At 36.0% G+C, this 14077-nt stretch overlaps 1 protein-coding gene across 13 annotated transcripts in view; it reads right to left on the bottom strand.

Moving 5' to 3' along the window:
• Positions 1–14077, bottom strand: part of SENP6 (SUMO specific peptidase 6) — a 101859-nt gene that overhangs the window by 41179 nt on the left and 46603 nt on the right. For 12 of the 13 annotated variants that reach the window (XM_032651027.1, XM_032651026.1, XM_032651025.1 and 9 more), the window contains one exon: positions 443–591. The exons of the other annotated variant lie outside the window; for it this stretch is intronic. In XM_032651027.1, coding sequence (XP_032506918.1) covers positions 443–591 — 149 coding nt within the window. The remainder of the gene's footprint in view (positions 1–442; positions 592–14077) is intronic. 13 annotated transcript variants of the gene reach the window in all.

Here is a 14077-nt window from a genome sequence, read left to right on the forward strand (position 1 = left end):
TATACTCAAATGGTACAGAAAAATACACACACACACACACACACACACACACACACACACACACACACACACACACAGAGGAAGGCAGAGTGAGGGAGAACAATAAAGCAAATGTGGAAAACTGGGGAATTAAATGGAAGAATATGTGGATACTTATCATTTTTTCTATAAATTTAAACTTATTTCTAAAAACTTCTGATTGAGAGCAATCATTTGAAGTATGCTGCAGGGAAGTACTCACAAATTCTTTTCAGAAAGATATATATTCTGGATTTTTGATAACTGAAAAATGATCTAATGAAGGCAGAAAAGTTTGCCTAAATAACTTTTCTAGTTCTCTTCCAGTCCTATTCAAAAGGTCACCTAGAATTTAATAAATACTAAAAATAATATTAATAAAAATACCAATTGATTAGCAACAAAGAATAATTTCTCTACCCACCTCTAAATCAGTTAAACATTTTTTGGAAGCAGGAGACAGAGAATGTGGGGTAGACTGACATGTACTACTGTGACGTTTCTGTGCAACTTTCCTTTTAATTTCAGAATCCAGGTGTGATTCAGACTCTTCTGTTTTTTTCATTATACGATCTAAAGGAAGGGGGGAAAAAAAAGTACTGAAATTAAACTTTATAAATTCCTCATGATCTTTTGCTATGAAAAAATACTAACATATTATCAAATTATGTTTTAGTTAAAATAAACTAATGTTTCAATATGTACAATAAAGAAAAACAGAACTTTAGGTCAGAGCCAGTGGCCATCTCCTGGTTGCTCCTGCCTTTTCTTTACCAGGATCTCTCTGCCAGCCCCCAAACTGTGGACCATTTTCATCAAGTGTACCAATATTCTCTTCAGCTTATTCTGTGCAACTAAGGCAGAAGAGCACTTCTTGCACTGAATCTCTCTCTCCTTTCTCTCTCTCTCTCTCTCTCTCTCTCACACACACACACACACACACACACACACACACATTTTTTCCTCCCCTAAGTTGGTTACTCTTCTTAGATTGGTAATAAGAAAAATTTGAATTCAAACATTGGGTACAACTGCTTAGATAAAGGAAACTAAACTAATTCTCGATTTAATGGTTTTTTAAATTTAAGACACACAAAAGAGAATTTTCTTCATTATTTTTCAATGTAAATTCAATCATTTTCATTTCTAATTAATTCATAATTTGAATTTTTAAATGATTTAACGAACTCCAAACAGAACAATTTAAAATTTATTACAATCTGACTTCATCAGCAAAGAAAACTGAACACGTTTCTAAAACAAAACTTAATGAATCTACAAACTAAAATGCTCTACCTGCATAATTCCAAGTTTGTTAAATACTTCCATTTTCCTATCTTTTACATCCTCTTATCTTCTGATATTTTTAAAATAAGGAGATCATCTACACATAAAAATTAGCATTATCTTTCTGAGCTTGGTATACAATACTGTCTTAAGAAACCCATGCAATTACTCTGGTTTAGTGCAATCACAGAGTCCCACTGAGTGACTCCACCTTCCCATCCATTGTCCAGTCTGAACACCTTTATTTTCCTGGACACCAAAGCTAGAAATCTGAGTAAGCGTTGACTTGTCCTTGTGTCTCCTTTCTCACAGTCAAGTGAATTCTACCAATAGCTCTTGAACTCATTCCTTCCTCTCCAATTCCACTGCCACTATATTTCAGATGCTTAACCCCTACCTAAAATGATCTCCCTCACTCCAATTTTGCTTGCTTCAAATCCTTCTCCCCTACTGCCAAGGTCATCTTTCAAATATGATTCTACCATTCTAATGCTTAAAATCTCTCAATGATTCCATTAGCTAAGGAAAAAAGTCTAAACCCCGTATCCTGCCAAGCAGAAGGCTGCACTGATGTTCCAGTCTTAATTCCAAAAATACTATACCTCAAACACATGCATTTCTCCATGATGTTTTCTTTCACCCTCTTACATATATGCTGTTCTCTTCACAAGCAAAGCCCTCCCTACTTATCTAGTAAATTCAAACTATTCTTTGTTACGAAGCTACCTCTATCCCACACTAAGCATGATGAAGCAAATACTCAGAGCTTCCACAGCACTTTATCCATACTTCTATTAGTACTCATTTTATTTTAAGCTAATTATTTGCACTGATCTGTTTCCTCTCATTATACTGTCAGCTCTGGAAAAGCAGAAATCATGTTTTAGTCACCTGTTTTCTCAGAGTTTAGAAACTGCACAAGGCAGGGGCTGAAAAAGTGTTTACTGGATTAATGAATCACATCAGAAAAGACTACATGACACATTCAAAAAAGATGAAATCACATGGTTGAAAGGAAGGGATGTTAGTACTATGTCACCTCGGAGAATGTCTTAACTCTGTCACACAGAGAAACGATACAGTCGCAGACCTAGAAACATAAGGATTCAGCCAGGGAGAGGAAAGGAAAGCTGCTCCCAAGAACACCTGAGGTTACAGACCAGCTGCTCCAGTCAAAGCATCTAGCTGTTAGCTATATTCCTATGAAGGCTAACTTACTTTGTTAGATGGATTGGATATAAAAAGCAGTTTCTATACAAATGAGTATTAAAGAACTAGAATGTGGCACTAAGTAAAAAAGGAGGCAGACAAGATTTGGAATTCAGAAAATACACACTGGTTGTGTGTGGAATACACAACCAATTATTGGCGTAATTTAATTTACAGAGACAGCTGTCTTAAAACATGGTTTTTTTTTTTTCTCCTCCAACTTTTCTTGGTCTTGGTAATTAAATTTTTGTACGTACACAAGAGAGCTTTTTCCTTTTAAACGTATTTTAGGAATCTTTGTAATCCCCACAATATCACTGCAAATCATTTTGCTCAAGTATGTCTCTATATCGTTTTCCTGCCAGGCCCTACTCAGAGACTGACATTTTAAAAACTATTATCATTTCAATCCTGATCATATACTCACACTCTTCTCTCCACTACAGCTATCTCATCATGTCTATGTCACATTTTTCTCTATCTCTTAACACAATTAACAAGGGGGGAAAACAAGGGGTCCAAGCCCTGAGAGAAACTGAAAATTTTTATTGATAATAGAGAAAAACGTTGTTTATATGTACCACATCTTCTTTATCTATTCCTCTCTCAATGGACATTTAGGTTGCTTCCACGTCCTGGCTATTGTAAATAGCGCTGCAATGAACATTAGGGTACACGTATCTCTTCGAATTGTGGTTTTCTGAGGGTATATGCCCAGGAGTGGGATCGCTGGATCACATGGTAGCTCTATTTTTAGTTTTTTAAGGAATCTCCATACTGTTCTCCACAGTGGCCATACTAATTTACGTTCCCACCAACAGTGTAGAAAGGTTTCTTTTTCTTCACACCCTCTCCAGCATTTATTGTTTGTAGATTTTTTTTGATGATGGCCATCTCATTGTACTTCTCTAATAATTAGTGATGTTAGCATCTTTTCGTGTGCTTTTTGGCCATCTGTATGTTTTGGTCTTCTTCGGAGAAATGTCTATTTAGATATTCTGCCCATTTTCTGATTGGGTTGTTTGTTTTTTTGTTACTGAGCTTCATGAGCTGTTTGTATATTTTGGAGATTAATCCCTTGTCGGTCGCTTCATTGGCAAATATTTTCTCCCATTCTGTGGGTTGTCTTTTTGTTTTGTTTATTGTTTCCTTTTCTGTGCAAAAGCTTTTAAGTTTAATTAGGTCCCATTTGTTTTTGTTTTCATTACTTTAGGAGGTGGATCAAAAAAGATCTTGCTGCGATTTATGTCAGAGAGTGTTCTCCCTATGTTTTTCTCCAAGAGTCTTATAGTACCGAGCCTTACATTTAGGTCTTTAATACATTTTGAGTTTATTTTTGTGTATGGTGTTAAAGAATGTTCCAATTTCATTTTTTCACATGTAGCTGTCCAGTTTTCCTAGCACCATTTATTGAAAGAGACTTGTCTTTCCTCCATTGTATAGTCTTGCCTCCTTTGTTGTAGATTAATTGACTGTAGGTGCGTGGATTTATCTCTGGGCTTTCTATCCTGTTCCATTGATCTATATATCTGTTTTTGTGCCAGTACGATACTGCTTTGATGACTGCAGCTTTGTAGTATAGTCTGAAGTCAGGGAGCCTGATTCCTCCAGCTCCGTTTTTCTTTCTCAAGATTGCTTTGACCATTCAGGGTCTTTTGTGTCTCCATATAAATTTTAAGATTTTTTTGTTCTAGTTTTGTGAAAAATGCCACTGGTAATTTGATAGGGATTGCATGAATCTGTAGTTTGCCTTGGGTAGTATAGTCTTTTTTTTTTTTTTTCGGTATGCGGGCCTCTCACTGTTGTGGCCTCTCCTGTTGCGGAGCACAGGCTCTGGACCCACAGGCTCAGTGGCCATGGCTCACGGGCCTAGCCGCTCCACGGCATGTGGGATCTTCCCAGACCGGGGCACGAACCCGTGTCCCCTGCATCGGCAGGCGGACCCTCAACCACTGCGCCACCAGGGAAGCCCATGTATAGTCATTTTTGACAACAATGATTCTTCCAATCCAAGAACATGGTATATCTTTCCATCTGTTTGTGTCATCTTCGATTTCTTTCATCAACGTCTTATAGTTTTTGGAGTACAGGCCTTTTGTCTCCTTAGGTAGGTTTATTCCTAGGTGTTTTATTCTTTTTGTTGCAATGGTAAATGAGATTGTTTCTTTACTTTCTCTTTCTGATCTTTCATTGTTAGTGTATAGAAATGCAACAGATTTCTGTGTGTTAATTTTGTATCCTGCAACTTAACCAAATTCATTAATGAGCTCTAGTAGTTTTTTGTAGCATCTTTAGGATTTTCTATGTATAGATACATGCACTCCAATGTTGATAGCAGCACTATTTACAATAGCCAAGACATGGAAGCAACCTAAGTGTCTATTGACAGATGAACGGATAAAGGAAATGTGGTACATATATACAATGGAATATTACTCATCCATAAAAAAGAATGAAATAATGTTATTTGCAGCAACATGGATGGACCTAGAGATTGTCATATTGAATGAAGTCAGTCAGACACAGAAAGACAAATATCATATGATAACGCTTATATGTGGAATCTAAAAAGATGGTACAGATGAAATTATTTACAAAACAGAAATAGAGTCACAGATATAGAAAACAATCTTATGGTTACTAGGGGGGCAGGGGGAGGGTTAAATTGGGAGATTGGGACTGACAGATATACCCTACTATACACAAAATAGATTACAAAAATAACAAACAAACAAAAAACCAAAAAAACCACAGAACCAATATATAAAGTACCCAAAGAGCTAATGTTAAATAAGCTAATACTATGAATTGGCTCACTAATTACTTCGAGAAAATTAATTTTGGAGAAATTAATTTTGAGAAATCAGGTAAAAAGGAAATTGCTTTCCCAACGTAAAGGTTTATACCCCCTGAGATGGCATTTTAAATATTGCCTTCAACGTTGTACTTAATCCTCATTTATGGCCTAAAAATCCCAACTCTGTAATCATTTCGTGGGCTCAATTAAATAATGTTCTAGCAATCAGTAATCTCAGATTTCTGTACCTGCACCTCACCTGAAAATATAAAATGTTCATACTGAACACCTAATGTTCATATGTTCCCCCAAAGCTTATTTTACAACAGTTTATATACCAGTATACCCTTCTTCATTGAATTTACATCTGTAATATGGAAGCTCTTCTGTATCACTGTGTTATTACAAAATGATTTTAAGAGGGTTTTAGATTTTTAAGAAAATAAATTTTGGCACCAAAAACGGAAAAAAAAAAAAAAAGATAATAGAGAAAAACGATTTTAAAATCTTGACCTCCTAAATCAAGATTATCTATAAGGAACTAAAGGAAAGAGACAGAAAATGCAAAGAATATTATAAGCATGCGCAGAGTGAGTAAACAGGAGGTCAACCTGTAGAGAGGAGAGGATAACCAAAGAGAAACAAAAGATTTTTCTCCTGTATGGACTCTCTGATGAATGAGAAGATGTGAATGCTGACTGAAGCCCTTCCCACACTGTTCACATTTATAGGGTTTCTCTGCAGTATGTACTCTTTGGTGAGTGTGAAGTGTGGAACTCTTGCTGAAGCCCTTCCCACATTCATGACAAGTATAGGGCTTCCCCCTTCACTCCGTATGGACCCTCTGATGAATGCGAAGATCCGAGCTGTGACTAAAGTCCTTCCCACAGTCGTCACATTTGTAAGGCTTCTCTCCTGTGTGCACCCTCTAATGGATTTGAAGATTTGAGTGCTGGGTAAAGCCCTTACCACAGTCATCACATTTATAGGACTTTTCTCCCGTGTGGACTAACTGATGAATTTGAAGATCTGAACTCTGACTGAAGCCCTTACCACACTCATCACACTTACATGGCTTTTCTCCTGTGTGGACTCTCTGATGAACATAAGTACTGAACTCCGACTAAAACTTACCATGCTGATCACACTTAAAAGGCTTCCCTCCTACGTGAAGCCTCTGGTGAATGTGAAGTAATGAATTTCTACTGAGGTCCTTATCAAAAAAAGAAAATGCAAAGAATGACATTAATTAGACGTTTTAAGATGAAACTTCTGAAACCAACGTGATGTGGAAGTATGGCAAATGACTGACAGTGTATGGGAAACTAGAGTAGATCTACAAAGAGACAATAAGCATAAATATGTTAATGTCAATGTCAGGATTAAGAAATTCCTTTGGGATTCTATCTTCCATGGAAAGAGAAAAACACTTGAGAAGATTATGACAATTCATGTGAAAATTAACTAGCTTCAAATTATAGCCAGAAACATAATATGGCAAAAGATTTAAAACCTGACTGGTCCAGGAACGGCAAATGCCTAACAACAAGAGGCTCATGGAAGTTTTAGCAGCTAACTGATCATGGAAGTCATTTTTGCTAAACTGTACCAAACCCTCAACAAAGTACTCCAGGGAGGTACTTGAGATGAAACCTATGTGACACTCTTGCTTTCACTGAATGCCCCCTTCTGGGGATGAGAAGGTGAATACTGAGTGTTTACCCAAGACCACACAAAACAAACACCAAGATTAACACGAGACACCATAAAGCTCCTGGCAGAGAACACAGGCAAAACATTCTCTGACATAAATAGTACCAATGTTTTCTTAGGTCAGTCTCCCAAGGCAATAGAAGTAAAAGCAAAAAGAAACAAATGGGACCTAATCAAACTTATAAGCTTTTGCACAGCAAAGGAAACCATCAACAAAACAAAAAGACAACCTATGGACTGGGAGAAAATATTTTCAAATGATGCGACCAACAAGGGCTTAATTTCTAAAATATACAAACAGCACATAAGACTCAGTAACGAAAAAAACCAAACAATCCAATCAAAAACCAGGCAGAGGACATAGACATTTCTCCAAAGAAGATATACAGATGGCCAATAGGCACATGAAAAGATGCTCAACATCACGAATTATCAGAGAAATGCAAATCAAAACTACAATGAGGAATCACTGTACACCAGTCAGAATGGCCATCATTAAGAAGTCCACAAACAAGAAATGCTGGAGAGGGTGTGGAGAAAAGGGAACCCTCCTTCACTGTTGGTGGAAATATAAATTGGTGCAGCCACTATGGAGAACAGTATGGAGGTTCCCTAAAAAACTAAAAATAGAATTACTATATGACCCAGCAATCCCATTCCTGGGCATATATCCAGAGGAAACTCTCATTCAAAAAGATACATGCACCCCAATGTTCACAGCACCACTATTTACAACAGCCAAGACATGGAAGCAACCTAAATGTCCATCAACAGATGAATGTATAAAGAAGATTGATATGTGTGTATACACACACACACACATACACACACACACACACAGGAATACTACTTCCCCATAAAAAAAGAATTAAATAACCTCATTTGCAGTAACATGAATGGACCTAGAGATTATCATACTAAGACAAAACAAATATCATATGATATCACTTATATATGTGTATTCTAAAATATAATACAAATGCACTTATTAAAAAAACAAAACAAAAAACAGAAACAGACTCACAGACAGAGAAAACAGATTTATGGTTACCAAAGAGGAAAGTGGGGAAGGGATAAATTAGGAGTTTTGGATTAGCAGATATAAAGTACTATATATAAAATAGATAAACAACAAGACAAGGCCCTATTGCAGGGCACAGAGAACTATATTCAATATCTTATAATAACTTATAATGGAAAAAAATATGAAAAAGAATATATATTTATAACTGAATCACTTTGCTGTATACCAGACACTAACACAACAGTTGTAAATCAACTATATACGTCAATGAAAAAAAAAAAAAGATTGGGATATTTCCTGCTGGATTTTCTAGCTCAATGTCTTTTTAATATACCACACTATTTCCAGATATGTAGAAAAGGTAAGAATATGGAAGATATTATGAGACAAGTAAAAGTGATTAATAGGTTGGATCTTTGGAATAAATTTTAAAACCTAAACTTAAAAAAAAATGTCCTCCATAAAAAGAACATTTATAGTAGCTTTACTCATAATCTTAAAACAAACAAACAAAAAACCCCTGGATGGGCTTCCCTGGTGGCACAGTGGTTGAGAGTCCGCCTGCCGATGCAGGGGAGACGGTTTTGTGTCCCGGTCCCGGTCCAGGAAGATCCTACATGCCGCGGAGCGGCGGGGCCCGTGAGCCATGGCCACTGAGCCTGCGCGTCCGGAGCCTGTGCTCCGCAACGGGAGAGGCCACAGCAGTGAGAGGCCCGCGTACTGCAAAAACAAAAAAACAAAAAACCAAAAAACCCTGGAAACAACTCAGGTGTCCATCATCAGGAGAATGATAAACAAACTGGTACAGCCATACAATGGAACATTAAAGTAACAAATTACTAATGCATGCAACAACATGGGTGAATCTCAAAAAAACTATCCAGAGTGAAAAGAACACTTACAACAAAGAGTAAACGTTGTATTATTCCACTTATATGAAAATAGTTACCTTTGAGAGGGCAGGGATGAGGAGTAACTGAAAGGAACATGAGGGAACTTTCTGCAGTGATGATATCATTTGTACTATGTCTTCCCAGGGCTTTGGGTTAGTAAGGTATGTGTACTTGTCAAAATGTATTTAACTGTACACTTATGACTTGTGCATTTCATTGTATGTAAATTTTATTTCAAAAGAGAAAAGAAAACTAAAACATATATTGAACTCTAGATAATGATATGCCTGCTGAAGTGTTTAGGAGTAAACTGTACTGGTGTCTGTAACTTACTTTAAAATACATTGGAAAAAATAAGATGAATTTATATATAAATGATTAGATACACGGATATGTGATAAAGTTAAGTATAGAAAAGTGTTAACTGTAGAATCTATGTAGTAGATATATGTGTATTCACTGTGAAAGTCTTTCAACTTTTTGGTATCTTTGAAAATTTTCATAATAGAAGTCGGAGGTGGGGTGGGGCAAGGACAGCCCTTCACTTTTTTGTTTGAAAATTTAGTCGTGATACTACTAATCTGCCGGAAACTATATACCTCAAGGATGGTTAGAACACAAACAACTATCTTTATTATGGTTATTTATTTGCTTTTAAGTTATTTTTATCATCTGTGAAAAGAGAAAGACTAATTAGAAAAACAGCTGGTTTTCTCCATCATGTAGCTGTTACTATGACTGGTTTTCAGTATAGAATAAAATGGCAGTCATATATCACATTCTCACTACAACCTCCTTAAAAATCACTTTTGTCTATGCGAAATATGTGATAAACAGGCAAAGGAGACAACAGGCAGACATGAATAAAAGAAGAAATCCAAATGGCCACTCAACATATAAAATGCTTCGTCAGTAATGAGGAAATTTTAAAAAAAACCAAATACTACTTCCCTATCAGCCTGGCAAAGCCTGAAGGATAGTAATATCTACTGCTGCTGAGGAGCATGTGAGAAAACAGGCACACTCAGATTCTGCTTGCTGGGAGCTGACACCCTTTACAGAAAGCATTTTGGCAGTAATATATCAGAAGTCTTTAAAATGTGCATAAACTTTGTCCTTATAATTTTATTTCTAGGGATTTGACCTAAGTAAATAATAGATAAAATACATAATATGAGCTAAATTGTTAATAATATATATAATATCAAAACATTAAAAACCTAAATTATGGTACAGAAATATAGTGGGTCACTATGCTTTCATGAAAAAAATGACCGGAGACTTGGCTATATTAACTTGTAAAGTCCACTATATATAAATTCATCTATTTGATTCTTAAACTTCCCTTGTGTTTTTCATTCTGGTTTTCTTCTGATATTCCAAAATCTTTTAATGAGAGTACAGAAACCGGATAATAATGTAACAAAGTAAGAAGCAAGTTACAGAACAGTAAACATAGTATAAACGCATTAAAAAAAAAAAGGGTATATATGCATAGAAGTGTAGCAAGTTATATGTTAAAGTACCAGGAGAAGATACCCTGACTGGTTAAGAGTGAGCGGATATTTTTCTTCTGCACATGAGTTAAATAGTGCTAAGTCAGGTGATTTAGGTTGAAATAATAATGTAATTACATTAAGAATATAATTAAATGTTCACTCAGAGACAGTATATAACGTCTATTAATTCTCTGACAAGAACACAAAGAACAGACTGGAAAACAAAAAGGAAGTTTAAGAAACAAAAGAAAGAATAGAGAAAAAAATAAGAAATCTTAATTTATAGTTATATGTTGTTATTTTACATACTTAGAAAAAATATAAAAAGAACACCAAACAAAAAAGCAATGGGATATCTGATCTATCCAAAAATTATACTTAATAGTTTACAAGCTTTAATTTAATCCTAGAGAACTGCTTATCAATGTTCGTTAGCTTAGTGCTAATAAATGGCTATAATTCATATTAAGTGTCTCTTAAATGCAAAATAAAGGAGAAAAACAATAATAAAGGAAGTTACTTTAAGTGGTAAGAACTATAAAAAGACAGTGATTTCTTTTTAGAGGAAAATTATTCCAGGTGCTATGCCAGTAACTTGATCCTGGGGTTTGAAATCTCACCATTTTAAAAACTAACTCCGGGCTTCCCTGGTGGTGCAGTGGTTGAGAATCTGCCTGCCGATGCAGGGGACACGGGTTCGAGCCCTGCTCTGGGAAGATCCCACATGTCGTGGAGCAACTGGGCCCATGAGCCACAGCTACTGAGCCTGAGCGTCTGGAGCTTGTGCTCCGCAACAAGAGAGGCCGCCACAGTGAGAGGCCCGCATACCGCGATGAACAGTGGCCCCCGCTCGCCACAACTAGAGAAAGCCCTCGCCCAGAAACGAAGACCCAACACAGCCAAAAATAAATAAATTTATTAAAAAAACTATCTCCAAAGGAAATCCTAAAATAAAATGCAATCTTTATGTAACAATATATGCAATATTGTTATAGCACTGTCATTCATACTATACCCAAGTATACGTGTACCTACCTAACACAAAGCAGCTGTAGTTTACAAGCTAAATATACCAATATGCCTTTCCCAAAGTTTAAAAATACTACCTGTCCACATGATTGTGTGTGTGTGTATATATATTTTGGGTTGGCCAAAAAGGTCATTTGTTTTTTCCATAGGATGCCTCTAGTAGCTTAGTTGTCTTTAAATTCATTTGAAACAATATTGTTAAGACTGTGTTGTGACAGCTGTCACATCAGTGTGCATTTAAAAAAAACATCAAAATTGGTGAATTTTTGTGTGGCCATTTTAATACTGAAGATGGAAGAAAAATGCAACATTTTTGGCACATTATGCTTTATTATTTCAAGAAAGGTTAAAAACGCAAACGAAACGAAAAAAAAAAAGATTTGTGCAATGTATGGGGAAGGTGCTGCGACTGATCGAATGTGTCAAAAGTGGTTTGTGAAGCTTCGTGCTGGAGATTTCTTGCTGGATGATGCTCCACGGTCAGGTAGACCACTTGAGTTTGATAGCAATCAAATCGAGACATTAATTGAGATCAATCAACATTATACCACACGAGAGATAGCCGACGTACTCAAAATATCCAAATCAAGAGTTGAAAATCATTGGCACCAGCCTGGTTATGTTAATTGCTTTGATGTTTGGGATCCACAGAAGTTAAGCGGAAGAAACCTTGAGCGTATTTCTCCATATGATTCTTGTAACGAAAACGTTCCATTTTTAAAACAAATCGTGACGGGCTATGAAAAGTGGGTACTGTACACTAATGTGGAATGGAAGAGATCGTGGGGCAAGTGAAATGAAGCACCACCAACCACACCAAAGGCAACTCTTCATCCAAAGAAGGTGATGTTCTGTATATGGCGGGATTGGAAGGGAGTCCCCTATTATGGGCTCCTTCCGGAAAACCAAACGATTCATTCTAACAAGGACTGCTCCCAGTTGGACCAACTGAAAGCAGCACTCGACGAAAAGCATCCGGAATTAGTCAACAGAAAACGCATGATCTTCCATCAGGATAACGCAAGACCGCATGTTCCTCTGATGACCAGGCAAAAGCTGTTACAGCTTGGCTGGGAAGTACTGATTCATCCGCCGTATTCACCAGACATTGCACCTTTGTATTTACATTTATTTTGGCCTTTACAAAATTCTCTTAAGGGAAAAAATTTCCATTCTCCGGAAGACTGTAAAAGGCAACTGGTACAGTTCTTTGTTTGAAAAGATAAAAAGTTTTGGGAAGATGGAATTATGAAGTTGCCTGAAAAATGGCAGAAGGTAGTGGAACAAAAGGGTGAATACATTGTTCAATTAAGTTCTTGGTGAAAATAAAAAATGTGTCTTTTATTTTTGCTTAAAAACCAAAGAAACTTTTTGGCCAACCCTATATAGATATAGATACAGATATAGATAGATAGATACACATATATATACACACACATATATATGTTATATATATGTATATGTGTATATATATGTATGTGTATATATATATATGTATGTAAGTATGTATTTACACACACACTTTATTATGAGTCCACAGGCATAAACTGAATAGGTAAGTAAAGGAGACGGTACAGCTCTTTCCTACAAAAGAATTTCAATTAATAAATGTAAAAGAAATGAAGAAAACAGAAAATTACCATTAGATAAACACCAAGTAATAATTGTTGCCAGCAAGATCCACCAATAGATGCAAAATCAGTGGGTGCAATTTTGAGGAAAAAGAGGGTATCTGCATAGTGTCAGAGTATCTCTCCCAAGATCTTTATTAAATACAAAGGGAAAAAAAATAATTTTACAGTGGAGAAACCCAGCAGAAACCACCTAACCAAGGTACCATGTTTAACATCACCAGCAGTAAGACAAATCAACATCATACAACCCCGGATATAACGTGTAGAAAAAGACACAACATCACTTTCATGAAAGTCTTGCCAAAAATGCATAGCCTCAATCTAATCACAAGATAACATCATACAAACTTCCAAAGAGAAAGGCATTCTATGAAGTAACTGTCCATTACTCTTCAAAATTGTCAAGGAAACTTAGGAGATGTGACAAACAAATGCAATGTAAGATCCCAAACTAGATCTTAGAACAGAAAAAAGTTACCAGTGAAAACTGGTGAAATGAGACCAAGGTCTGTTGCTTAGTTAAGAATGTTATACCCATGCCAATTTCTTAGTTTTGTAAATGTACCATGATTGTAACATGTGAACATGAGGAGCAGCTGGGTAAAGGGTAAATGAGTCCTATTTTAATAACTTTTCAGTAGTCTAAAATGATTTCAAAATAAAAAGGTTTTCTTAAAAAAAGGTTATTCTTATCTACTTAATATTATTGAATAAACAAAAAATTTTTCAAAAAAGTCTGGGGCTGATTGGTATCTAAAACCATATAATGGGCCAAATCACTTAACTTACTGAAATGCATCTGTGTAAAGGGAATGATAATAGTACTTATTGTGCAGTTCTTCCCTGAGGATTAGGAGTAAGTTTCTTTCTGATCTAAGGAGAAAATAGTAAAGCACAGTGGTTAAGAGAATGCATGGCCTTTAGCATTAAATAGACCTGGATTCCAATACTAGTCTGTGTCCTTGAGCAAGTTG

Source organism: Phocoena sinus, chromosome 12 (genome assembly GCF_008692025.1).
Source record: "Phocoena sinus isolate mPhoSin1 chromosome 12, mPhoSin1.pri, whole genome shotgun sequence".
In the NCBI taxonomy this organism is placed as follows: Eukaryota; Metazoa; Chordata; class Mammalia; order Artiodactyla; family Phocoenidae; genus Phocoena; species Phocoena sinus.